Source organism: Hylaeus volcanicus, chromosome 1, assembly GCF_026283585.1.
Source record: "Hylaeus volcanicus isolate JK05 chromosome 1, UHH_iyHylVolc1.0_haploid, whole genome shotgun sequence".
In the NCBI taxonomy this organism is placed as follows: Eukaryota; Metazoa; Arthropoda; class Insecta; order Hymenoptera; family Colletidae; genus Hylaeus; species Hylaeus volcanicus.
Window position 1 is genome coordinate 25,984,451 of NC_071976.1, and position 24,049 is coordinate 26,008,499.

Here is a 24,049-nt window from a genome sequence, read left to right on the forward strand (position 1 = left end):
TACCGCTCACTAAGCCGCTCAGTGAGCGGGATTTTAATACTAGTGGCGCCATCGGTGGGAAAACGCCCAAGTTTGTAGTGAAAATAGTTCCCACTGTTTTTGTAAGATAGCGCCACCGATATCTTTCAATCAATTATTCTTTATTTTTCATTTCTTTGCTTCATAACATTACAACATATTATTTCAGTATACTGTTTAAACATTTATCTACCTTTACATATGTAAATGCAGTAATAAACATAAAAACATTAGTTAGTGGGAATCTTACCAAAAGAGTCGGAACTCATTTCACTACAAACTTAAGCGTTCTCCCACCGATGGCGCCACTAGGATTAAAATCCCGCTTACTGAGCGGCTTAGTAAGCGGTGGCTTTCTTGAATAGATCTTTCTCATTTTCTATTTACGTACATTTATGAGTACGTGAAGGGACTAGACACTGAACTATACTATTACTAATATCAATAATAATAATAATATCTTACATACACGTTTTTAATTAACTTGCACTATACGGTGGTAGTAGACATGACAACTACATGTCTAGTGTATTGATGAACATCATTGCAAGTTTACTTTCATAATATAATTTTCTATATGCTTGGCCTGATTGTCTGAAGTTGCATTAAATTTCAAACATTTTCGAATTAGTAAACAATACAAAAGGTCAAATGAATCGTGCATTTTTCAATTTTATTATATTATAATAAGGAAGAGACTCTGCGAAGGACTTGCTATACAATGTGCACGACTTGGACGCCTCGAACAAGAGAAAGGCAACAATTTGTTTTAGGTTCTAATTCTGCATCTGAAACGGATAGTCCTACTGACACATTAGAAGGTAGCTTTAGTTATATTATTACATTACACAGAGTTAAACTTTAAGAGTATATTCTATGCATTCTAATATTTATTACTTTCTTCAAAATATTATTTAAAGAAAAAAGTATTTAAAAGTATTTAGTTATCAAATGTTTTAACCAATTTATTTTTACTGTTCTTACCAATGAAATTAAATAATATTTGGAATACATTCAATTAAAGTATGTTAATGTTTATGTTACCATCTTTATAGAATTATTATATAAAACATGGACTATTTTTGGTGTATCTACTTTATTTAATTTTCATCAAGATGAGGTACATTTAAAACAATATGCAAAACGCTTAAGGGAAGAAGTGGCAACAAATTTAGCACAAGAAGATGTTATGTACAATGCAAAGATGTATATTATGGACAATGTTCAAACAAGACCCAGTCCAATGGATCCACCACCAATAAAGGTATTATTTTTTATCAACAATAAAATACATGCTGTAAAAAATATATTTTATATGATTACCTTATAAAATATGTGTATTCAAAATATAATAGAAAGTGGCTATAGTTTTTAACATGTATTTAATGGGATTATTACATAACTATTATTATATATTTTGTGAGTAATAAATAACTAATTACAGGTTGAAGTTTATGCCAGAAAGTACAGTCACGAAGAAAGTACAGAAAAATGTATTTATACAGGAATGCTTCTATCTTGGAAAACCATTAACAAAGAATTAACTATTCCTAATTGTATCAGGTTACCGCTCCTGTTATGTCGTGGTACAAAAAGTGGTATGAAAATTGTTCACAATGTGTTAGGTCACATGTTTGATTGTATGGTTGTTCCATTACCTGCTTTAGAGGATGATTTAATATGGCTTGTTCCTATTGTAATTGCTCCAGTTAATAATGAAGAACATTTGAAGCACACAGACAAAATTTGCATGGAGTACAAAATGACAAAACCTTCGGATACAGATACAATAATATTAAATTTTCAAGTTTCGGATTTAATAAAAATGTTAACAGTGTATGTTCACAAGTATTAAAAAGTAATCAATATTTACTACTACTGATGCAAAAAATATAACAACATTACTTAAAATATACATAGTATACTATGTGGAATAATAATAAAAACATATTGAATTTTAGAATTATAAAAGATCAAAGTGATGATGAAAATGATGGAATTTCCTTTGATTTGGAACATATAGAAAAATATCGGGAAGTTTTACATACTCAAATGTTACAAATAGCTGGTCTACAGATAGGGCTGTGCATGTTATGCAAAATTCATTTACCCGTATTTACTATAATGGAAAACAGAGTAAATAAAAACATTCTTAATTTTTATAATTTTTTTTTCTATTGATATTTAATATCATATTTTTATTTTCAGATGAAAGTAAGAAATATGGACATCATGAATCGTGTTCTATTGTATTTAAATCAAAAAGCTCTTGATATATTTCACACACTTAATTTTGAGATATTTTGAATGGTAGTCTCGTTATATACGAGAATTGTATAGAATTGTTTAACGTACATATATACAAACTTGATCAAATAATGATGCAAATGAACGTAATAACGCTGTAATCTTCAAATTGTAACATATATATTTGTATTTATTTGCGTAGTAATGTATTTTTTTTTAATATATATAGCATAAATATTATTCTTATAAATGATATTCATTATTATTTTTTGTACAATCAAGTTATATTTATAAAATATAGTAGTAATAAAATCTTTAATAAGTCAATTACATTTCACTTCTATATGGAGCTCGTTCTTATAAATAAAACAAAATTTCATTTCTATGAATCTCCGTCTGTAATTTCCATCTATGGTAACAAAAAATAAAAAAATTAGCTCAATTATTTAATTAATAAAATGAGTCATTTTAAAAACAATTGATCTTACTTGACTCTCCAATTTTTCCTTTCTCTTCTTAGCTTTACTATTAAGAATATAATATCTGAAATCTATATATCCATCAGGTTTTTCATCAAGTAGAGCTGGTAGATGAATCCCAAGTACTTCAGGTAACATAAAAGGTTTTAACCATGTTACAAGTGGTGTACGACCTTTTGTGTATTGTCCATCACGATGATAAAATAGTAAGCCATCCAAAGGATGTAAATGCGAAAGATTCGCTAATTCTGAACCTATATCAGTATTACAACTAATATGTGGTAGAGGTAATATTGGAAATGTATTCACATGTATATTTCTTTCTTGCAACTCTTTTCTTTCCTCCAATTGGGATTTTAACCAAAACAATCTAAATTCAGTCTAAAACAAGAAAAGATTAATTTTAGTTTATAATTATGATGATAAATTATAAGGAACTCTGTTAAAAGTAAGAATTAAAAATCTTACATCACAATTCATTAAAGACTGATTAGACCATGCAAGTACATCTAAGACATAATATATTTTCTGCTGCTTTATCCAAATACAATCTATAATAGTGCAACTGCTTCTGTGACTATATGAATTACCACCTGGAAGTGCTGAATAAAATTTTCCAAGTCGGTTACCTCGTTTGTTATATGCATTAGTTATGCCCTACAAAATAATATATTCTAATAAAACAAAAGGATTTTATTCTTTTCTTTGTTAGATATTAATTTGTTTTCTTTTAACATACTTTACATGCAACAACTAAAGTTCTTTTTCCTTGAGGGCAAGGAACTATGATCCATTTTTCTAACAGATCCTGAGGTACATCCAACATCCATTCAGACATCATTAATTGATTTGCACAATACTTATTTCGTTTAGATAAATGATGCTTTTTTTTATCATTTTCGTCAATTTCCATATCTTCTTCGAATTCATCTTCTTCAGAATTAAAGGCTTCCTCTAATATTCTTCGTCCAACATTAAATGTAATATCTCTACATCTAACAGATAATGTTAATAAAATTGTTATTATTCCTATAATTTCTTATGAAATGTAGTTACAAGTATGTACAAGAAATATATATACTTTTTCTGAAACTGTAGTAAACGCTGACGTCTTATTTCTTGTGGAGTATCAATACTATCTACACTCAGGTTATAGTTATCCTTTTTAATAGGCTTTTTATAAAATTTAGCACGTGGATTACTACATTGTTTTTCATTTCTCCTTATTGGACTATCTTTCATTTCAGTTGCCATAATTGAAGTCACTGAGTTATTACTTACTATACGAAAATAAATGGTACATGAAACAAAATAAAAATGATTATAAAGGTATCATTCTATTTAAAAGAAAAAAGAAATTCAATTTATTCAATAAATTATATTGATATTAAGAAGTGTTGCTTTTCCTTAAATAATAAACAATTGTACACAAACCTCTTTTCAATGCTTTTACAATAGATCAAAGCAATCGTACATAATATAAAAAATACATTCATTTCATTTAATACTATCGTGCAAAATAAAAACGTACTTACGCGTAAATGCTGCGTTTATTCATACTTTGTTAGAGGATTCTTCGTATCTCCTTTAAATTATTATTCGCATTACGAGAAATAATGACATCGTCGAAACTTCCACTTCGCCGCATCTGCGCTTTGCCCCTTTGCAAACTGCTGCCAACGTGATTTTTGCAAATATAAAATGGAATTTCTGTTTACAGCAGAACCACTCGCAACCTCGGAACTACTTAAACGTCAGAGTTGAATGTTACATGCATTATAGATTATACGAATAATTCTTACATAAATAACTCGTATCTAAATAAAAGTTCATTCGTAATTCGCGAATAGACGTTTATCTAGATGAAGCGTTGCTCTTATTTGTTACTCGTTATCTAGATGGAATTTCGTCAAATCTGGTAAAAGGAAAAGTATCTCGAAGTAACTACAACTTGTTCCAAGTCTAATTTGCTCTACTTTTCTCTACTTCTACTTCCATTCTACATGAACGACTGTCAGAGTAGTATTTTTACATGATTCTTGTGTTATTTGTATCGAAGATAAATTAGAGAAGAATATTTATAAATGGGATAGCGATGATAAGATTTGTATCATTTTGTATACTAACTAACGAAGAAAAACGAAATAAGTTGTAAACTAAGACGTCACGTTTGTTGTAAGATTATTGTTTATGACAACAAATCATTTCTGACGATTTTAATCGAAAATAGTAATGGACGATCAACAGTTAAACAATTTAATTAAATGGTTAGATACTTTTGACATTGCAGCACCTCACTCAACAGTGGAGGATATAAGCGATGGTGTTGCTTTAGCAGATGTTTTAGCCCAAATTGCTCCAGAATGGTTTACTGCTGCTTGGAGGGCAAAGATTAAACCCGATGTCAGTTCTAACTGGAGATTAAAAGTTAGTAACCTCAAGAAAATAATCGAAGCTGTAATGGAATATTATATAGAATGTTTAAATCAACAGTTATCAGGTTATATTAAACCCGATGCATCTAAAATTGGTGAACATTGCGATTATTACGAATTACGTCGTTTATTACAATTAATTCTTGGATGTGCAGTTAATTGTAATCAAAAGCAACAATATATAACAAGGATCATGGGTATGGAAGAAACTGTTCAACAAGCTATTATGCAAAGCATTCAAGAATTGGAAAGTAATATGAACGGTCCAAAATTAAGTTTAGGTACTAGTCTTAACTTTGAATCTTTGGATGTAGCTGATGGTACTCAGCAAAGATTATTGACACAACTTCAAACAACTGTTGACATGAAAGAACAATTGGCACAAAGGTGTCATGAACTTGATCATCAGTTATCGCTTTTACAAGAAGAAAAAGCAGCACTAGTAGCAGAAAATAAGAAGCTTCAAGAAAGATTAGATGAATTTGATAATCCAGAAGAATCTGGTTCTATTTTAAGATATTCTGGCTTAAGGAAAGAAGTAGAAGCTCTTAAAGATGAGCTATTTAAGGTGGAAACTTCTAGAGATGATTATAGATTAAAGGTAGAACTATTAGAAAAAGAAGTATTAGAGTTAAGATCTAGACAAGAAGATTTACAAAAAACAGCAGCCAAAGCTAATCATTTAAAAGATGAAGTAGATGCATTAAGGGAAACTGCAGATAAAGTAACTAAATATGAACTTACAATAGAATTCTACAAAAAGAAAATGGAAGACCTAAGTGATTTGAAACGGCAAGTTAAAATATTGGAAGATGAGAACTTACAATATTTGCAGTCTAAGATAGATTATGAGGAAGAATCAAAGCGAACTGCAATGCTACGCAATCATTTAGAAGTTTGCAAACAACAACTTGCTGAAGTTAATCATAAATTAGATGAACAAACCAACAAATGTGATAAACTTGAATTTGAAGGGAAAAAAATGGAAGCAAAGTTAAGCACTTTACAAAGGGAAAGAGACAGACTAATTGTTGAAAGAGATGCTTTAAAAGAAACAAATGAAGAATTAAAGTGTACACAATTACAGGCAGCAGAAAATATGGCAAAACCTAGTACTGATAGTGCAGTTACAAGTACAGAAATGATACCTCTTGAAATTAAAGAAAAGTTACTATGTTTACAACATGAAAATAAAATGTTGAAACTTAAGCAGAAAGGAAACGATGATAAGTTACCTACAGTCCAAGCAGTGTTAGAAGATTCTGAGGAAAGATTAAATGTACTTAGAACTGAAAATCGTAAAGCTAATCAGAAAATAATTGAATTAGAAAATAGATTAGAAGAAGTATTGGGAAAACAGTCAAGTGGAGAGAATAAACCTGACAATACCAATTTAGGACAGAAAATAACACAGTTACAAGATGAACTACGAAGAGTGCAAGGAGAAAAAGAGCGTTTTATTCTTCAAATCGAAGAACGAGAAAATGCACTACAAGCTCAAAAACAAAAAGCTTTTGCTCTCCAAGAAAAATTATCGCGCAGAGAATGTGATAATGCAGCACTTGAAGAACGTTATAAAAAATATGTGGAAAAAGCGAAAAGTGTTATAAAAAGTTTAGATCCTAAACAAAATAATTCATCTCCTAACGAAATAGGTGTTTTAAGGAATCAGATCTTAGAACAACGAAAGATTATGGAAGATATGGAACGATCTTTAAAAGAATCTAAATTAATCAAAGAAATGGAAGAAAAACTAATAATATCTGCCTTCTATCATTTAGGTTTAACTTGTCATAGAGAAGCAATAGATCAACGTCTAGCAGCCTTGAGTTCAGGTCAGGGACAATCTTTTTTGGCACGACAGAGGCAGCCATCAGCTAGACGTCATTTACCTTATAATTCTAAATAATATGCAACAAAACTCCTATTTAGATTTATAGACTTTATTTTAATTAGAATTATAAAAAGAAACATCTACATGGATAGAAATAATTCAGGACTTTGTAGCACTCACTTCAAGAACTGTGCAATTTTTAACAGACTTCAATAAGGAGGAGGTTACTCAATTCAACATGTATATTTATTTTTTTTTTTTTCATGCTATAATAGTAAGCTTTATGTCTTATACAATCTATAAAACTTCAATATCAATTGAGTATTGATGAAAGATTGATTACCAATAAATTAACACAATTTCCAAATGGTTTTTTGTAAAAATAGGTGTGAAATCATAATACAGTATACAATTGTATATATAATACATGTTACTTATTTTTAAATATGTGTACATGTTACATGAATATCAAAATATAAAAATGCATAGGTTTGTATGTTTCTACCTAGTAAGAACTACAATAATGTGCCTCCTATTATTTATATTACATGCTGCGTAATATTTATTTAATGAACATACCTTATACGATTGTAGATGTATGCTAGGAGATTTCGAAAATTTTAATTTTTATGGGAAGGATTTATAAAAGGCTGTCAATTGTGGTGTATAAAGGCAAAAATGAAAGAATATTAAAAAATAAGCCAACAGTATGCTGCAACAAATGTAATGTACAGGATATTTCAAGAAAATATTATTTTATTTGTAAATTTTATATATATATGTAATACATCAAATAATATACAAGCTTGTAAACACACAAAATAAAAGAAAGGATAAATTTATGTGTACACACAAAAGTTCCGTTACTTTGTCAACATACATCTTACCGAGATGAACAAAATCCATAACACTTTCAATAAAAATTAGAATTTGAATTACAGAATTAAATATTTCGTCTCGTAAACGAATCGCTATATATTATTTCTATCCCTTATCTATTACTCAAATAAAATTTTACCCATCTGTGAAGTTTTATATATTAAATTCAATTTTTAAAGAAATTCACACAGCATAAAAATATCTATAGATTTTTTTTATAAGAATATAACAAGACTTACGAATCATTCATAATTTTCATATTTGTACATATTTTAATACCCTTAAAAAATGCAGAAAGAATCTACTTTTCAAAACTATTTTTATATACATAATAAATGCAAAATTCTATAAAGACATACATTTTGTTTACATAAATATACAAAGTAGAATATATAAATTTTTATCAAATAATGATGATCAATATTATTTAAATATGTCACTTCAGTACCATGTTTAAATATTTCCTGGATATATACGTTCAAGTGCAATTTGTCTTTTATGATGTAACTTATCAATGTATGTCAATTGTCTACTGTTTTGTATTATCGGCTTCACATTTTGTATTTTAATTATCTTTTGTATATCAGAATAACATCTTTGATAATAAAATATTGCATTAAGAAAATCCCACACATTAAATTCTGGCCATAGCACGGTAGTGAAATAAACACACGTGTTTGATATCTGAAATAGATTACAGAATAGTAATTTACAGAATGGAACACAGTACAAAAAAAAATAATTTATAAACTTACTTGCCACATAAGAAAATCACTAAATCTGACTTCTCCAGAAGTACGAATTAATAAGTCAGGATTTGGTGAATTATTTGTGTACAAGCAATTAGAAATTAAATTCTCATCTATGTCATCCAGAAGAATATCACCACCTTGAACACCCTCAATTACATCCTTAATGGCATGTGTAATTTCATCTCTTGCTAAAATGTTGTATAAGAAAACAATGTATAAATTTAATTCCTTTCTATGTTTCTTAATAATTGTCCACTGTTATTAGAATTTCATAAGATTGATTGTAATGTAAATGTGGCTTAATTTACTTTACATGTACTCCATTTTTTAAACACACTTACATGTGTAAGCAAATGCAATGTTAAGAAATACTTTAGTATGATCTTTAGTACAAATCATAGTTTCTGCTATTAATTCTTGTATATTTTGAGGTAATAGTGACAAATTACCAATTATACGAACACATAAACCATATTCTTTGGCTTTATCTCTGTAATACAAATATTTATTACTCTCTATATCTTTCACAAAAATAAAATGAACATTTTTTATAACTACAAATGAATTGTGGCATACTTTTCACCTAGAAGACGTCGAAATTTTTGCTCTGCGAGATTCAAAAGTCCATTCACTTCTTCATCTTTTCGTTTAAAATTTTCAATACTAAAGGCATAAAATGTCACCTCTTTTATACCAACATCTCTACACCATTGTAGAGTTTCCGCAAACTTATCAAATCTAAAAATTTCAATTCATATTTAACACAAAATATGTATAAATTGCATATACATATAACGCATTCCATTAATACATACCCTTTTGTATGTCCTTCTATTTTTTCTATTCCATTTTTAGTCGCATAACGTCTATTACCATCCATTATAAATGCCACATGCTTAGGAATATGCCCAGTTTTTATAACTTTTGTCGCCAAAAGTTGCAACCAGCTTAACGTGCTATCTCTTATCCATGACATTGTTTACAAATATTTAAGTACATAAATTTTAAGAATAATATTTAAAACTTCTTCGAGTGACTTTCACGATTAATTTTAAACGTTTCATATAGACATTGTTTTTTTTTATTATTTTGTGTACTTTTTCATCACAAGTAACAGTAAGGTGTAATGACACTATTAAAAAATATACGTTATTTCGCACGAACTTATAACTGTAGAATTTTGTACAAGAATATTGTTCAAATGTACTTCGTGGCAAGTCATGCGTATCTTTGAAAAAACTAACTAAAATAATTATCCTCCCGACACGTCGACATTTAACCTTATCAACATTTTAAATACACAGTCATTATCTCCGTGAATTACAATAGTTCGTTTCATAACATCTTTATTTATACAGTTTGCATGGTATTGCATTTGCTTATTGGGATACTCATTAACAAATTTTGTTAGGAATACAAAATCTTAGAAAAGTTACATTGATGCATTCCAATAAATACATTCATGTACATATGTGCAAGTTAGTTACACATAGATATTTCGAGTATTATTCGAGTTACAGAGCGTCCATCTTGAACTTTAGTTTATCGAGAAAATTGTACATATTTGTCTTTAACCTCCATAAATGTATATAAATATTTGAATACTAATGGTAATGACAAATAATGTTTATATTCGCGACGAGTACTTATTTAAGACATCTATTATTATTTATTGCAATTAATTTATTTTATAAGAATTTTTTTGTTACACCAGATTCTAAAATAAATGCAAACATAAATGGTCTACTAAGTTACTTGTAAAAATGACTTTAAATTAATTAATCTAACTAGATCACGTATTAAAATAATTTATTGAGTATCAACGTAACATATTGCATCGCTATGTAAAGACAGTATTTTTGTTTTGTTAATAATAATTTTTTTAATTTTCGTTGTACTGTTTTTGAATTACAAAAGTATTTTTTTTTATAAGCAAAACTTTGAGTTTTGTAAAGACTATAGTGTGATCATCGACTGGACACTTATGGTGACAAACATGATGAATTTTACACTTTATTTCTTTACAGTTTATATTAATCTTGAAATTAAGATTATCTGCTGCTTTGTTCATATTTTTTTATAAATATAGTTCTCTGTTTCTACAATCTTAACTTCAATTACAGTGTTGCACGGAACATATGTTCACAAATATTCGTATCTTACGGGTAAACTACGCAAAATCCAACTTTTGGAAATGTAATATTCCAAGCAGAAATGAGGAACGTAACAGTAGTTAAATGACTTAACATATTTTTCCCAAATTTCGAAAATACATAATAAAATAAAAAATTGAATAAAGTTTGCCTCTGAGATGTGAATATGTTTCATAGTCACGCGTATTCGTAAACAACGCGAGTACAACACGTGTGTATAATCTTAAAACTGTACGTCTAATTTCGCTTTTTCTTTTTTTTTACGAAATATCGTGGGAAAGAGATGCAATATTTTCTCATTAGCTACGAAGCAAAAATTGAGTAGGGGGTTCCTAAGTAGCATGTTACGTTCCTGCATAATACGGTACGTTGTGTCGACAATCGGGTATGGGGGGGACTACTTTCCGTTGAGGAGGTGAGCGTGCGTGTGCGTCTCGCGGTCGAGACCTCGCGAGAGAGAAAATGAAATCCGAAATGGTTATTGCCGCGCTATGACCCTAAAAAGTAAATGTTTCTCTTTGTCTGTGAGTGAATAATAAACGATTGGTCAGGCAAAATGGAGGGCAGCGTGTCCAAGAACGAGGCTGCAATAGCACCAGGTAAAGAATGGGAGCGATAAGCGCCCCTTACCGTCCGCAACGAAGCGAGGCGTGCGGTTCGTTCCTAAGCAGCGTTCTTTCTTACAGAGCTGTACTTCGTAATTGCCAAATTCTTAACGGCGGGACCTTGTCGTGAGGCCGCAGAGGTGAGTGTTTCCTGGTTTAAAAAGATGAAATTACGTTCGAACGTATCGTGACGAGAAATGTACGTTTTAGGTGTTGAAGCGTGAATTGGAGCGAGCTAAGGTAAGACGATTGGTCTGAGTTGACGTTTTGCCGGGGTGACACTATACATACCCATCGGCTCCACATGGTTTGCACGTGGTTTCTGCTTGTCAAAACATTAGAATTTCAAGGTCGGCGACCTTGATATTCGACAAATTGTGCCAGTTTGATTTCGTGTAAAATTGATCGATCGATCGATCAATTTTTATGATTTTTGATTTTTTCGCAGGTTTTACCGCAAAGACTAGATTGGGAAGGGAATGTACATAATCAAACATTTGAAGAGTTGGTAAGTGACTGAATTTTTTGTCCTGGAAACTTGTTATTTAGGATATAAAAATTCGCTGCATACGACAGGAAAATTAAGTTACTTTTCGAAATGATATTATGATAAATTGTGTTTCATTGTGTCGTAAAGTGGTAGACGAATGCGGATATTCGAAGTACCCCTAATAGAATGCTACCCCTTTTCTGTCCCACCACTCTACCTTTCTCCTTCCCCATGGTCTGTGCGCTGTTGCACAAGATCTCCCCACTATGTTACTTTCAACCAATAAGCATTAACTTCCGGCCATCTTGTGCGAGCTGATCAATGAGTATATTTCATGCTCAGACCTTATTTATAGAAACTGGTATCGTACGTGACGAGTGGTCTGTTCAGATTGGTCGTCTCTGTTTGTTCGTTCTGTGATTGGTTAGAGACAGGGACTACTTTACACTACTTAAATTTAAATTATTAGCGCGAAACTAATCGTAGTAAAATATTTTTTTTTTATCGTTAATGATATATTTCGAGATATATCCGGTATATTACATATAGTAAAATTTAATAAAAAATAATTGTGAAACATGATATTGTAGGAAAAGAAGTATCCTCATATTGGACCAAATCATTTGTTACAAATATGTGCCAGAATTGGTCCCGTATTAGAAAAAGAAGTTCCTCCATGTATACCAGGAGCAGTATCCCTTCTTGGAGCAGGCAGACAATCTTTGTTACGTACATACGAGGGTAGGATTGAAATTAATGCAAAAATATTTAAATAATTATTGATATTATTCATCTTTTGTATGTATGTATACCATAAATTTTTGTAGATGTCTTACGTCAAGTACATGGCATCGTTTCATATTCTGGAAGACTAGGTGGAAAACCCTTTTTGAAATCACCTTATAGTTTATCAGTGCCTAATACAGGTAGATTGGATATGTAATGTTTGAAATTTGAAGAATAAATATCTCTCATATTTGCCAGCATTGCTTCGACGCTATTTTGTATCTTCATCTTTTTATAGTACGTGTACTTCAAGGAAGGGAGAATTCAGGTCCTTTGAGTCGACGGGAGGCGATACCAACGAAGTTTTATAGTAAAATGCAGTTGTACAGACATACATTGGGACATTTATCTGCAGTATATTGTGTTCTTTTTGATCGCACTGGGAAGTATATAATAACTGGAGCAGATGATTTACTTGTTAAAGTATGGAGTTCTATCGATGGACGTTTATTAGCTACTTTTCGGGGAGCTTCAGCTGAAATTATGGATATTGCAGTAAATTTTGATAATACTTTACTTGCTGCTGGAAGTCTAGATCGAATACTACGTGTCTGGTGCTTTCAAACTATGTCTCCTGTAAGCAGTTAGCGGTATCATTTTGAGTTGGTTTGCGTATACTTCATCTTAATCGCCCATTATTTCTTTTCAGATAGCAGTTCTGTCTGGACATTCTGGCATGATAACATCTGTAAATTTTTGTCCTATATCTTGTAATGGTGTATACTATTTGGTTTCCACAAGTACAGATGGATCTGTTGCATTTTGGTCTCATACAAAAAAAGCAAAGGAGAGAGCAGTGTTTCAGTGAGTAGAGATATCAGTTTTATTTTTTTATTTCAACATTGTAACAATTAAATTATCTTTTCCATAAACATTAATCTCACATAATGGAACTTATTATTCGTTCTTTGTAGACCAAAACCAATTCAGTACCATGAAAAAATGCGACCTGGCCAGGCACAGATGATTTGTGCTTCATTTAGCCCTGGTGGAGCATTTATGGCTGCTGGCTCAGCAGATCATCATGTTCGAGTATATGCAATGTTAGGAGATGAAGGTCCACGTAGAGTTTTAGAGGTTGAATCACACTCTGATACAGTTGATAGTATTCAATGGGCACATAGTGGTTTAAAGTTCATTTCCGGTTCTAAAGATGGCACCGCAAATGTGTGGAATTTTGAACAGCAACAGTGGGTTTATAAACGTTTATTAATGACTACAAAACTTCCAGGGTAATTAAAACGTTATATATGTTTATAAAGCGTTCACCAAATATTTGCTTATTTATTATAATTTTAATAACTATGCCCTATCTTCTATCGTTTTTAGAGAATCGGAAACAGATGATGATTCTAATAAAAAAGCTAAAGTAACCATGGTTAGTTGGGATGTAAGCGATGAATGGGTTATTACAGCTGTAAATGACAGTTCATTAAAAGTATGGAATGCAAAGTCAGGCGAATTGGTAAGAGTTCTTCGTGGACATAAAGATGAAGTCTTTGTGTTAGAATCTCATCCAATAGATCCTCGTGTGATATTGAGTGCCGGACATGATGGACAACTTATAATTTGGGATGTACTAAATACAGAACCAATAGCTTGTTTCCAAAATTTTATCGAAGGTCAAGGTAACGGTGCTGTTTTTGATGCAAAATGGTCTCCGGACGGAACAGTGCTGGCAGCTACAGATTCTCATGGACATCTTTTGATATATGGTTTCGGATCTGGTGTTCAGAAACTTAAAATAGTAAGTCCCTCCGGTTTTATCTTTTCATTTTATTGCTTCTAATTTTTACCGATAAGCATATTAATAAACATATTTTTTTCTTTTAGATACCAAAAGAATTATTTTTCCATACGGATTATAGACCATTAATACGAGATGCAAATAATTATGTTTTGGATGAACAAACGCAAACAGCACCTCACTTAATGCCTCCACCATTTTTGGTAGATGTTGATGGAAATCCTTACCCACCAGCTTTACAAAGACTGGTTCCTGGAAGAGAAAACTGTAGAGGAGAGCAATTAGTACCAAACATTGCAGTAGGTGCCGGAGGTATAGAAGTTATTTTTTATCCTTACTTCATGTATATAATATAAGAAATTTAATGTTCTCATATTATCAATTTGCATTCCTACTAAATATTATTTTGTATAGGAATGCAAGAAGTTATCGAGGGTCTTCCAACTCACGAACCACGGTCTAATATTGACCAATTAATTGAAGCTCTTGCTCAAAGGCAAAATATTAATGTTGAAGGCGAAGGTGGCGATGACAGAGAAGAAAATTTACTGGAACAACCAGTCCGTCAAATGGCTAGTCCTCGAGGAAGCAGATCGGGCTTGAGAAGAGCCGGCGATGTCGAAGGTGTACGACAAAGTAGTGGTAATTGGCAAAGAGATAATACTACACCTTGGAATAAGCCTATACTTGCTCGACCCTTGAATCCGGCTGTTAGAGAAACACAGTTTAGAGCTTTGTACGTTTCACGCAATTTATTAAATTACAAATTAATTTTCTGATTCTAATCTTCATTAATACTTTGATCAATCATTTAAATTTACAAATACATTAAAATACAATAACATTCATAGACACGCAGCAGCAGAAATGGAACTTGAGAATTGGAGACGCGAAATGCGAAGAAGACCACAACCAATTGATACTGCCAATATCGAAGGCAATATAAGTAGCCGATTAACGAATCGAAAACGTAATAGAACTGCCAGGCATGGTTATAGAACTAGGGCCGCACGTGGTGAAGAGCAGGAGGATGAAGAGTTTGAGGTACTTTCTAAATACAAGTAATTCAAATACTCCGAATATATTCATTTTGTGTTTCTAAAAATAAAATGTGTAATCATGTTAATGCTTTCAGAACCTTGAAAATGGGGGAACAACAGGAAGTTCAGCCAGTAGTAATAGTAATGACTCCACTGCTCACGAAGAAGACTTATGTTCTGATAGTTCCACTTCAGATTCTAGTACTGAATATTCAGATTGGATTGCTGATCATGGTTTAAATCTAGAACCACCAAAGAGAAGTAAACGAAAGCCTGTAAAAAAGCGATCTCTTACTCCGCCAAGTGATACGGATAGAAGACGTAGTAAGCGCCCAAAGAAAAAGGTAAGTAGATAGTTTTTATTTTATGTTTCGGAAATTATTGTTTTAATACCATTTTTTTTCTTTTCATTTCAAGCCCTTACCGGTACCTAATGGTATTGGAGAAGTTCCAGAAGCGTTTAGACCTTCCGAATGGCTTACCGAAATAATACCAAGAAAAGCTCCTTACTATCCACAAATGGGTGATGAAATTGTCTATTTTCGACAAGGTCATCAATTCTATTTAGACGCTGTTAAAAATAAAAAAGTGTACGAACTCGGGCCACGATGTGAACCATGGAATAAAGTTCATATACGGGTAAAGTATTTTCAGAATATTTACTTTATGAGCATTATGACGTCGGAAATATTAACTTAAAGACAAATTTTAAGAATACAATTTAATATGTTTATAGGCCCAAGAATTCGTGAAAGTAGTAGGAATTAAGTACGAAATTCGTCCACCTCGATTATGTTGTTTAAAACTAGCATTGATGGATGAAGATGGCCGATTAACAGGGGAAAACTTCACTATCAAGTATCACGACATGGCCGATGTATTAGATTTCTTAGTTCTACGTCAAACATTTGATACAGCTTTAGCACGTAGTTGGTCTGAAGGGGATCGATTTCGTTGTATGATTGATGATGGGTGGTGGATAGGTCAAATACAATCAATGGAACCTTTAGATGAAGATTTTCCAGAATCTTTTTTCATGTGCTTTCGCGTCAGATGGGACAATGGCGAATTCGAGAGAATGAGTCCTTGGGACCTTGAACCAATCGATGAAAACAGTATGTATAGAATAATCAGCAATTCGTTTATAATATTGATCTGTTCGTGTTGCTATGACTTATTTCAAAATTTTGTTTGGCAAAATTAACATGCAACTTTTATTTGAACTTTTAAAATATTTGTTGCAGGACTTCCTGCAGAACTTGGCGGTGCAGTTCCTGTACTTCCAGAGGAGATACGAACGATATTATATCAGCCACAAGCAGAAGAATGGCCATTGGGGGATAGAGAAGCCACATGTCGTAGAATTATACGTGGATTAGATCAAGTGATGAGTCTTGCAATTGCAGAACCATTTATGGCACCTGTTGATCTCAATGTTTATCCATCATATGCATTCGTTGTGGAATATCCTATTGATTTGTCGACTATAAAGGCTCGTTTTGAAAATCATTTCTATCGAAGGATTACATCAGCACAATTTGACGTTAGATACTTAGCGACAAATGCCGAACAATTTAACGAGCCGCATAGTCAAATAGTAAAGCGTGCACGAATAGTTACTGACTTATGTTTACGGATTATAAAGTAAGATTTGGTTCACCTACACAGACATTTTATATAATTTATATCTGGTTTAATTACATCATCTTAATTTTAGTAAGCTATAATAATATAAAACGGATTATGTTTTATTTATCGTTCAGAGAAACTACGGAATTGGATGTACCGGCTATTTATCATCAATTGGTCGATACGTACCATTCTTCCGATTCTGAGGTTGAAGTGGAAGATGCGAAAGATAAACCTTCGACAAGTACCCAGAGAGCAACTTCAAGTAGAAATTTACGTTCACAAGAAGTAGTAAATGATTGGAAAGTACAATGCCGCCAATTATTAGAAACATTATGGCAATGCGAAGATTCTATTCCTTTCAGGTAAAATAAGTATACTAACACATTCCAAAAGAAATCATCTTTAATTTAAATTGTTACTAAATATTTTCATTTCTAATCTTCAACAGACAACCAGTTGATAGATTGGAACACCCAGATTATCACCAAATTATAGATACACCAATGGATTTACGTACAGTAAAGGAAGATTTATTGGGTGGTAACTATGAAACTCCCTTAGAATTTGCCAAAGATATGAAATTAATATTTACAAATAGTAAAAATTATAACACTAATAAACGTTCAAGGGTAGGTCTCATTTATGATGTGTATTTATTGAATATATTCAGAGGACTTCAATAAAAGATTTATTTTATTATCTCTTTCGGATACTTTGTAGATATATACAATGACAATAAGATTATCAGCCATGTTTGAAGAACATATGCGAAAGATTATGTCGAACTGGAAGTCTGCAAGAAGACGCAATAATAATAGAGAAAATGCAAAAGGGAAAGGAAAAAAGGGTAAAACTCGATTAACAAACGGCATTGGTACGTTTAATTTCGTGAACATTAAATACTCAGTGAAATGTTAATGAACAACTGAAGTAACAATATGTAAATATTTAAAAATGTTATACATTAAATAATTGAAATTCATGTGTAGGACCGCCGAAATCAAAATCTGCTTGTACAGATGATGATGATGTAAATAGTGAAGATGACGACGAAGACTTAGATGAAGTACAAAAGAAAAATTCTAATGTGTCCGTGCCAGGTATGTATTTTAGTTTTAATTCATTACATTATTTACTTACACGTCATATCTGATTTCGAAATATGTTGAATATTTTTTAGGACCATCGCGTATGATGAACGGCCATACTAAACGTTCTAGTACTTCGCCACGACTGCTAAAACTTCGAATTTCTAGATCCGCTGTGACTAAGAAGACGAAAGAAAGTGAAAGTGATGGCAGTGAAACGGAAGCTTCGATAGAAAGTGAAAGTAGTGGTAGTATGCCTGTAAGAAGGACACGAGCAAGAAAAACAATACCTAGTGCTAGCACTGATAGTGATTCTGGAGATGTATATACACCCAGCAATCGTGGAAAGCAAAGTAGGAAAATTCGCGCGAAGAATAGTAAAAATATTAAGCAAGTGAAATCAAAGTCCAAGACGTTTGTTGCCGCCGATGATGACGATGATGACGATGACGAAGATGAGGACGATGAACAATTTGCTGCAGCTGAATCATCAGATGAAGAAAGCGAGGAAGAAGTTATTAACAAAACTAGCACAAGATCGCGGAAACTAGTAACTTCGCCTGAGCACGACACTAATTTGAAGTGCATAACAAAGAATGGAAGAAATCATATTGAAAGTCAGAGTGAAGAAGATGAAGAAGAAGATGAAGAAGATGACGAAGAGGAGGAGGCAGAACAGTCCCAACATGAAACTAATAATCAAGATTCAGACAGTGAAGACTCGGATAAAATGTTTGCGTCATCGAGGTTGCAAAGAAGAGTTCGCGGATTAAGAGAACCACGTATTCATGAAACAACACAAAATTCAAGAAGAACTGGGAAACGTCCTCGTTACAATGAAGAAAGTGATGAAAGCAATACGATGCCAGTTAGAAACCGACGTAAAATTAAACGTCAATCTTATGCAGAAAATAGTGATGAAAGTTTACCAGAACCTGAGAACATGGCAGGCATTAGTATAAGTAGTAGAGGACGTGTACGTAAACTGACCGCACGAGCACGCGCTTTTCTCGAGACTCAGTCACCCTAACAGCATCTTTCATGCTAGTAATAAAAATGTAAATTATTACCCTTTAAAATGATTCTTACAAATGTTTAAGAATACTGTAAAAACTTTAAATGTTATTTGATAATATTTGTTCTTTGAAACATGCGACTGTATCCATACTGTAGCATTACACTAAATTTGTGTATGCCAGGATATTATTGCCTGAAAATTTTAGAATAAGATCCTAGATAGACTGTACGTATAAACACTTGAGATTGTCATAGCAATTCATGATAAACACTGCTACAAAGTACTTCCATTATTATGAAGCACATTTATAATTTTTTTTTTTCAAGGTTCGAATACATCATTAAATTAACAGTACACGAGACAGACTTAGTAACACTAGCGAAACAATGAAACACCATTTTATAATAATACTTTTTTGTTTTATTGTTATATATCTGTATGTTTACTTAAATTTAGCGACATTATTGGTTATTTGCATAAGTATACTGGTCATTTCAACGTATACATAATACCCAACATTTAAAATGCAATAACATCTGAATTATTAAGTGTTCCAACGAATTATTTTTACAAAGTATTCCAAACTTTTATCAACATATACTGTTTAATAATACAGATGATAATGATTCATTGCAAATTCTGAATTTCTATATGAAAAACTAAGTAGTACATAATAGTATTTGTATTGTACTGTTGAAAATATGTTATTGTACCTGGAATGACACGGATAATCTCCATCTTGTTCAGGGAATATAACTAAGATTAGCCTAAAACTTCAACGTTCTGCTTGTTTAAACAAAGTCAATTGACAAGTGAAAAGCTACTATCATGCTAAGATCTTAGGAACTTTAAATAAAACCATACCTATTCGTACATGCAGTTAATAAAAATGATCTGTATGAGTGTTTACATTTCCATTTGATGAAATTACAATGAATTATTTGTTTTGATCATAAGTACTCTTTTTAATAACAATGACGTTTATTCGATGAATTCAGCATTTGTAGATTTATACATTTTTCTAATAAGATGAAATACCATATATCTTAATAGAAATGTAATTAATTTGGGGTCATAAAGCACTGAACTTTTTATCGCGTGTGTACATTTTAACATTCGTTGATTGCATCAAGTGTTTGTACATTGAAAAGAAAGCTGTACTTATCTTCCATATTTTGTAAATTCTATTAAAGGGGGCAGTGCCTTTGTGAATACGATTATTTATTTAAGGAACATACAAGTAGCACACATCTTTATTTTTGTTTCTTGAAATAATCTCAAGTAAATAAACGTATTTCCTTCAATAAAACTAATTAAATTAATTTCGTGTTAATGGCACTGTTTTAAATTTGTTAAGGCTATACTTAAAATATTATGTTACTTGTAAATACAAATGTAATTTAACATGATTGCAATTTTTGTTTTAATAATATGTAAAGAACGCGTGTTTAACACGATCTGTAGTATGAAGTAGTAACTTTTTACATGTAATTTGTATGTCCATTAGAGGATTAAGAACCAATGCTCGTGCGATTTTAGCAATTTTTCATACGTAGAACAAATAGAAAAAAATAGACATTTTTCAAATTTATATAGTATAAAAATTAATCCATTTATCTAATAGGATACAAATTTTCCAAAACAGTTATGCAGCTGTTGAACTAACATAACATAAGAATATGTGCACAAATATTGGAAGTCTTGACTGTCTCGAGTCATTGTGATATTAGCTTAAGAATATTAAATATACAATGGTATAAATATTAATGATTAGAAGTATAATGAATATTTTTTTAATAATGCCTCGAATAAAAAAAGAGTCATATCAATGCGGACTCAAAAAATAGAATTTCTGATTATATTAATTTAATACCAATATTAACTTCGATCATTTAATTAATTATATTACAATTAACATGTTCATATCTTAATCTTCAGAATTAATATAATTTTGTGTATATAAATATTATGAAATAACAAAACTTAATTAATACGGCAGCGATAGTTTCGATTTGTGTAAAATTTGAAACTTTAGTTGTCACACTAATGTGCTCTGTTGCATACCTAGTTTATCGAAACCCACCGTCACCAATAAAATAAAGAACTATTAAATTGTTTCATATACACTTGTTATTTATTTTCAAACCTATAACAATTTTTTAAGTAATCATACACGCATTTATATTCAATACTTACAAAATGAAAGATCAGTTGAAGTTAATTTCGTGAGAAATTGAATTGAAAATGTTTCATTCTCACTCTAGATAGCGTTGTTTTTCTTTTGAGTTATTGAGTGTGTGAAAGGCCACCGCTCACTAAGCCGCTTTATGAGCGGGTTTTAATACCAGTGGCGTCATCGGTGGGAAAACGCCCAAGTTTTTAGTGAAGGTAATTTCCACTGGTGCTCCCAGATGGTATCACTAACTAAAGGTGCCGGTAGTTATTGCTGCATTAAATAATTATTAAAATAAATGTTTAAACAATATACCGAATAATATACTGTAGTGTTATAAAGCAAAGAATCATATTAATTATGCATTTATGAAAAAATAAAGAATAATTGATTAAAATATATCGGTGGCGCGATCTTACAAAAACAGTGGGAATTATTTTCACTACAAACTTGGGCGTTTTCCCACCGATGACGCCACTAATAAAGCGGCTTAGTGAGCGGTGGCCTTTCTGGATTCATCCATTTTGTAAGATATAAAATTAAATAGTCATATTTAATACTATTAATACAATAATTTTACATGAGATTATACTATGCTTGTTTCTATAAAAAATTATAAATTATTTCACATGCGTGTTACTTCGTAACTATGTTTACAGAATACATTTTTTAAATATTCTTATGTATAAAAATTAACATCCTTATAAAATGAAATATATTAAAAATTCACATATAGGAAGACTACGATTTTATATGAATAATGTAATAACAAATAATAATCATAGTTTCATTTAGAAAAAGAATTTATAACGTTGGTTACACTGATTAATGTATCACGATATCTTCCGGTAAGAGGTCGCGCATTTCTCTACGTTCATGGATCCTTTTCCGGTAGGGTGACAAAATGACTGGCTTCACTAATAAGGTATGTATTTCAAGTTTTTATTATTTTAAACTGCATACGATCATTCATACCTATAAAATACACTCGTTTTATTCAATAGAGTGTACGTGAAAATTGAATAAATATTCTGTATGTTTATTTAATATGCATTTCTTGAAAAAAATATGGAATTATTGTGTAGTTTGGATGTCGTATACACGTGTCTTCCTGTAACTGTATTTTATTTTTTGCAGCAAATATAATAAAAATGATATGTTTGACTTTTTTTCGATATTACAGTAATACGCATCATGCAATATATTTAAAAATTGGTTAACTTTTCAAAAATGAATTAACATTTGACACGTGCTATAGGTTATTGACAGTGTTTTAGGTGCATACATCTGCATGATTGAAATCTTTTATAACTAGAAGGATTTTTAAGAATTTTACTTCATATAATCTGTGGATAAACAGATAGAAATATACATTTTAATATTTGTAATTGTATGTTTTAGCCAATATTAATCGATGGCCGTGGCCATTTACTCGGCCGTTTGGCCGCGATTATCGCCAAAACGATTCTGCAGGGCAATAAAGTAATTGTTGTCCGCAGCGAACAACTTAATATCTCCGGTAACTTCTTCAGGTTTGTGAAAAGTGATTTTCGTAATTAATTTTAATATTAAATTATTTTTTTAAGTATATTTTCAGTCTGTAAATATTGCAGTTCATTTTATGTGAAATATTTATTATAGGAACAAGTTGAAGTTTATGTCATTTTTACGCAAAAGATGTAATGTAAATCCAGCTCGTGGACCTTTCCATTTCCGGGCCCCTAGCAAAATACTTTGGAAGACAGTTCGTGGTATGTTTAAACATTCACTATTTTTAATACTCTATACTTTATATTAATCAATGATTATTTATATCTTACCTACATTATTTGATAATCATATGAAACAAATACTTTATATGAGATTGCCTCTAAATTAAACTTTTAAAGATGTGTTGTAGAATCATAAAGAAATGAAAAAGAAGTTTAATTTATAGGGATGATCCCGCATAAAACACAAAGAGGAAAGGATGCACTCAGGAGGTTGAAGGTTTATGAAGGATGTCCACCACCATATGATCGCAGGAAACGTGTTGTTGTACCAGGAGCTATGCGCGTCATGTGTCTGAAACCTGGCAGGAAGGTAAGAAGTAATATATTTCTAATAATAGTTATTACATATGTTTTCTACAATGATGGTATGGTAATTTGCGCCTGAGCATTATTTGTATTATCTTGTGATGTCATATTCTGCTGAGTAAATATCAAAGAAAATATATTATATATATATTTAAAACTACACTGTATTAATATTGTTGTCTTTTTAGTACTGTCATGTAGGTAGACTGTCCCATGAAGTTGGATGGAAATACAAAGCAGTGGTACGCACATTGGAAAACAAGAGGCGTGTCAGATCAATTCTTGAGGTTCAAAAGAGGGATAAACTCAAGGTAAATTTAAGAAAAGAAGTTGAAATAATATATTGCTTACATTATAGTATTTATACATTATATTTTTTTCAGAAACTTACTAAACAAGCTGGACAGACTGTTTCCAAAGCCATAGCACCATACACAGCTATTATTAATAACTTTGGATACAATTAACATAAAAATTGTAAAAATAATAAAGTTCCATAAACATTTTAGATTCAGTTAATATTTCACCTTGTGTATAACTGAAGTAAAAGAGCCGCGATCACCTTTAATGTATCTTTCAATAAGGGGTATTATTA

General features: G+C 31.2%; 6 protein-coding genes across 6 annotated transcripts; 4 read left to right on the forward strand and 2 right to left on the reverse strand.

Annotated features, from left to right (window-relative positions):
• The first annotated feature begins 508 nt into the window (after positions 1-508).
• Positions 509-2,518, forward strand: LOC128881385 (uncharacterized). Its single transcript, XM_054132428.1, has 5 exons — positions 509-839; positions 1,074-1,282; positions 1,463-1,854; positions 1,980-2,154; positions 2,227-2,518. The coding sequence occupies exons 1-5, from the start codon at positions 740-742 to the stop codon at positions 2,323-2,325; spliced, it is 975 nt and encodes a 324-aa protein (XP_053988403.1). The 5' UTR covers positions 509-739; the 3' UTR covers positions 2,326-2,518.
• Positions 2,424-4,483, reverse strand: LOC128881322 (snurportin-1). The gene is made up of 6 exons (XM_054132301.1): positions 4,280-4,483; positions 3,826-4,024; positions 3,484-3,739; positions 3,213-3,401; positions 2,754-3,125; positions 2,424-2,674 (listed from the first exon to the last, which is right to left on the reverse strand). The coding sequence occupies exons 2-6, from the start codon at positions 3,996-3,998 to the stop codon at positions 2,648-2,650; spliced, it is 1,017 nt and encodes a 338-aa protein (XP_053988276.1). The 5' UTR covers positions 3,999-4,024; positions 4,280-4,483; the 3' UTR covers positions 2,424-2,647.
• A 179-nt stretch (positions 4,484-4,662) lies between these two features.
• Positions 4,663-7,747, forward strand: LOC128881259 (protein Hook homolog 3). Its single transcript, XM_054132182.1, has 2 exons — positions 4,663-7,502; positions 7,608-7,747. Exon 1 carries the CDS (start codon positions 4,977-4,979, stop codon positions 7,086-7,088), a length of 2,112 nt encoding a protein of 703 aa, XP_053988157.1. The 5' UTR covers positions 4,663-4,976; the 3' UTR covers positions 7,089-7,502; positions 7,608-7,747.
• Positions 7,748-7,751: 4 nt separating this feature from the next.
• LOC128881460 (dehydrodolichyl diphosphate synthase complex subunit DHDDS) lies at positions 7,752-10,109 on the reverse strand. The gene is made up of 5 exons (XM_054132549.1): positions 9,460-10,109; positions 9,221-9,382; positions 8,986-9,134; positions 8,648-8,832; positions 7,752-8,576 (listed from the first exon to the last, which is right to left on the reverse strand). The coding sequence occupies exons 1-5, from the start codon at positions 9,618-9,620 to the stop codon at positions 8,346-8,348; spliced, it is 888 nt and encodes a 295-aa protein (XP_053988524.1). The 5' UTR covers positions 9,621-10,109; the 3' UTR covers positions 7,752-8,345.
• Positions 10,110-10,499: 390 nt separating this feature from the next.
• Positions 10,500-21,325, forward strand: LOC128881205 (PH-interacting protein). Its single transcript, XM_054132041.1, has 22 exons — positions 10,500-11,396; positions 11,484-11,542; positions 11,613-11,642; positions 11,851-11,910; positions 12,483-12,633; positions 12,720-12,818; positions 12,917-13,254; positions 13,328-13,482; positions 13,593-13,910; positions 14,008-14,425; positions 14,512-14,737; positions 14,840-15,161; positions 15,277-15,469; positions 15,561-15,809; positions 15,883-16,104; positions 16,202-16,580; positions 16,710-17,109; positions 17,229-17,459; positions 17,546-17,726; positions 17,818-17,971; positions 18,087-18,197; positions 18,278-21,325. The coding sequence occupies exons 1-22, from the start codon at positions 11,354-11,356 to the stop codon at positions 19,213-19,215; spliced, it is 5,277 nt and encodes a 1,758-aa protein (XP_053988016.1). The 5' UTR covers positions 10,500-11,353; the 3' UTR covers positions 19,216-21,325.
• An 818-nt stretch (positions 21,326-22,143) lies between these two features.
• LOC128884700 (60S ribosomal protein L13a) lies at positions 22,144-23,962 on the forward strand. The gene is made up of 6 exons (XM_054138278.1): positions 22,144-22,301; positions 22,778-22,908; positions 23,018-23,127; positions 23,313-23,458; positions 23,643-23,765; positions 23,838-23,962. The coding sequence occupies exons 1-6, from the start codon at positions 22,281-22,283 to the stop codon at positions 23,919-23,921; spliced, it is 615 nt and encodes a 204-aa protein (XP_053994253.1). The 5' UTR covers positions 22,144-22,280; the 3' UTR covers positions 23,922-23,962.
• Positions 23,963-24,049: the final 87 nt, after the last annotated feature.

What these genes read in the sequence shown, in the direction of transcription:
- LOC128881205 (XM_054132041.1), top strand. Translation starts at nt 11,354, where the DNA reads ATGGAGGGCAGCGTGTCCAAGAACGAGGCTGCAATAGCACCAG. An exon ending in ATGACTACAAAACTTCCAGG is followed by an intron (nt 13,911 to 14,007) that starts GTAATTAAAACG and finishes TATCGTTTTTAG; the next exon opens with AGAATCGGAAACAGATGATG. An exon ending in GTGTTCAGAAACTTAAAATA is followed by an intron (nt 14,426 to 14,511) that starts GTAAGTCCCTCC and finishes TTTTTCTTTTAG; the next exon opens with ATACCAAAAGAATTATTTTT.
- LOC128881385 (XM_054132428.1), top strand. Translation starts at nt 740, where the DNA reads ATGTGCACGACTTGGACGCCTCGAACAAGAGAAAGGCAACAATTTGTT. An exon ending in TGGATCCACCACCAATAAAG is followed by an intron (nt 1,283 to 1,462) that starts GTATTATTTTTT and finishes AACTAATTACAG; the next exon opens with GTTGAAGTTTATGCCAGAAA. An exon ending in TTACTATAATGGAAAACAGA is followed by an intron (nt 2,155 to 2,226) that starts GTAAATAAAAAC and finishes TTTTATTTTCAG; the next exon opens with ATGAAAGTAAGAAATATGGA.
- LOC128881460 (XM_054132549.1), bottom strand. Translation starts at nt 9,620, where the DNA reads ATGTCATGGATAAGAGATAGCACGTTAAGCTGGTTGCAACTTTTGGCG. An exon ending in CATTGCATTTGCTTACACAT is followed by an intron (nt 8,833 to 8,985) that starts GTAAGTGTGTTT and finishes ACAACATTTTAG; the next exon opens with CAAGAGATGAAATTACACAT. An exon ending in GTGATTTTCTTATGTGGCAA is followed by an intron (nt 8,577 to 8,647) that starts GTAAGTTTATAA and finishes AATCTATTTCAG; the next exon opens with ATATCAAACACGTGTGTTTA.
- LOC128884700 (XM_054138278.1), top strand. Translation starts at nt 22,281, where the DNA reads ATGACTGGCTTCACTAATAAG. An exon ending in ATCTCCGGTAACTTCTTCAG is followed by an intron (nt 22,909 to 23,017) that starts GTTTGTGAAAAG and finishes TATTTATTATAG; the next exon opens with GAACAAGTTGAAGTTTATGT. An exon ending in AAAAGAGGGATAAACTCAAG is followed by an intron (nt 23,766 to 23,837) that starts GTAAATTTAAGA and finishes TATTTTTTTCAG; the next exon opens with AAACTTACTAAACAAGCTGG.
- LOC128881259 (XM_054132182.1), top strand. Translation starts at nt 4,977, where the DNA reads ATGGACGATCAACAGTTAAACAATTTAATTAAATGGTTAGATACTTTT.
- LOC128881322 (XM_054132301.1), bottom strand. Translation starts at nt 3,998, where the DNA reads ATGGCAACTGAAATGAAAGATAGTCCAATAAGGAGAAATGAAAAACAA. An exon ending in CTTTAGTTGTTGCATGTAAA is followed by an intron (nt 3,402 to 3,483) that starts GTATGTTAAAAG and finishes ATTATTTTGTAG; the next exon opens with GGCATAACTAATGCATATAA. An exon ending in AGTCTTTAATGAATTGTGAT is followed by an intron (nt 3,126 to 3,212) that starts GTAAGATTTTTA and finishes TTCTTGTTTTAG; the next exon opens with ACTGAATTTAGATTGTTTTG.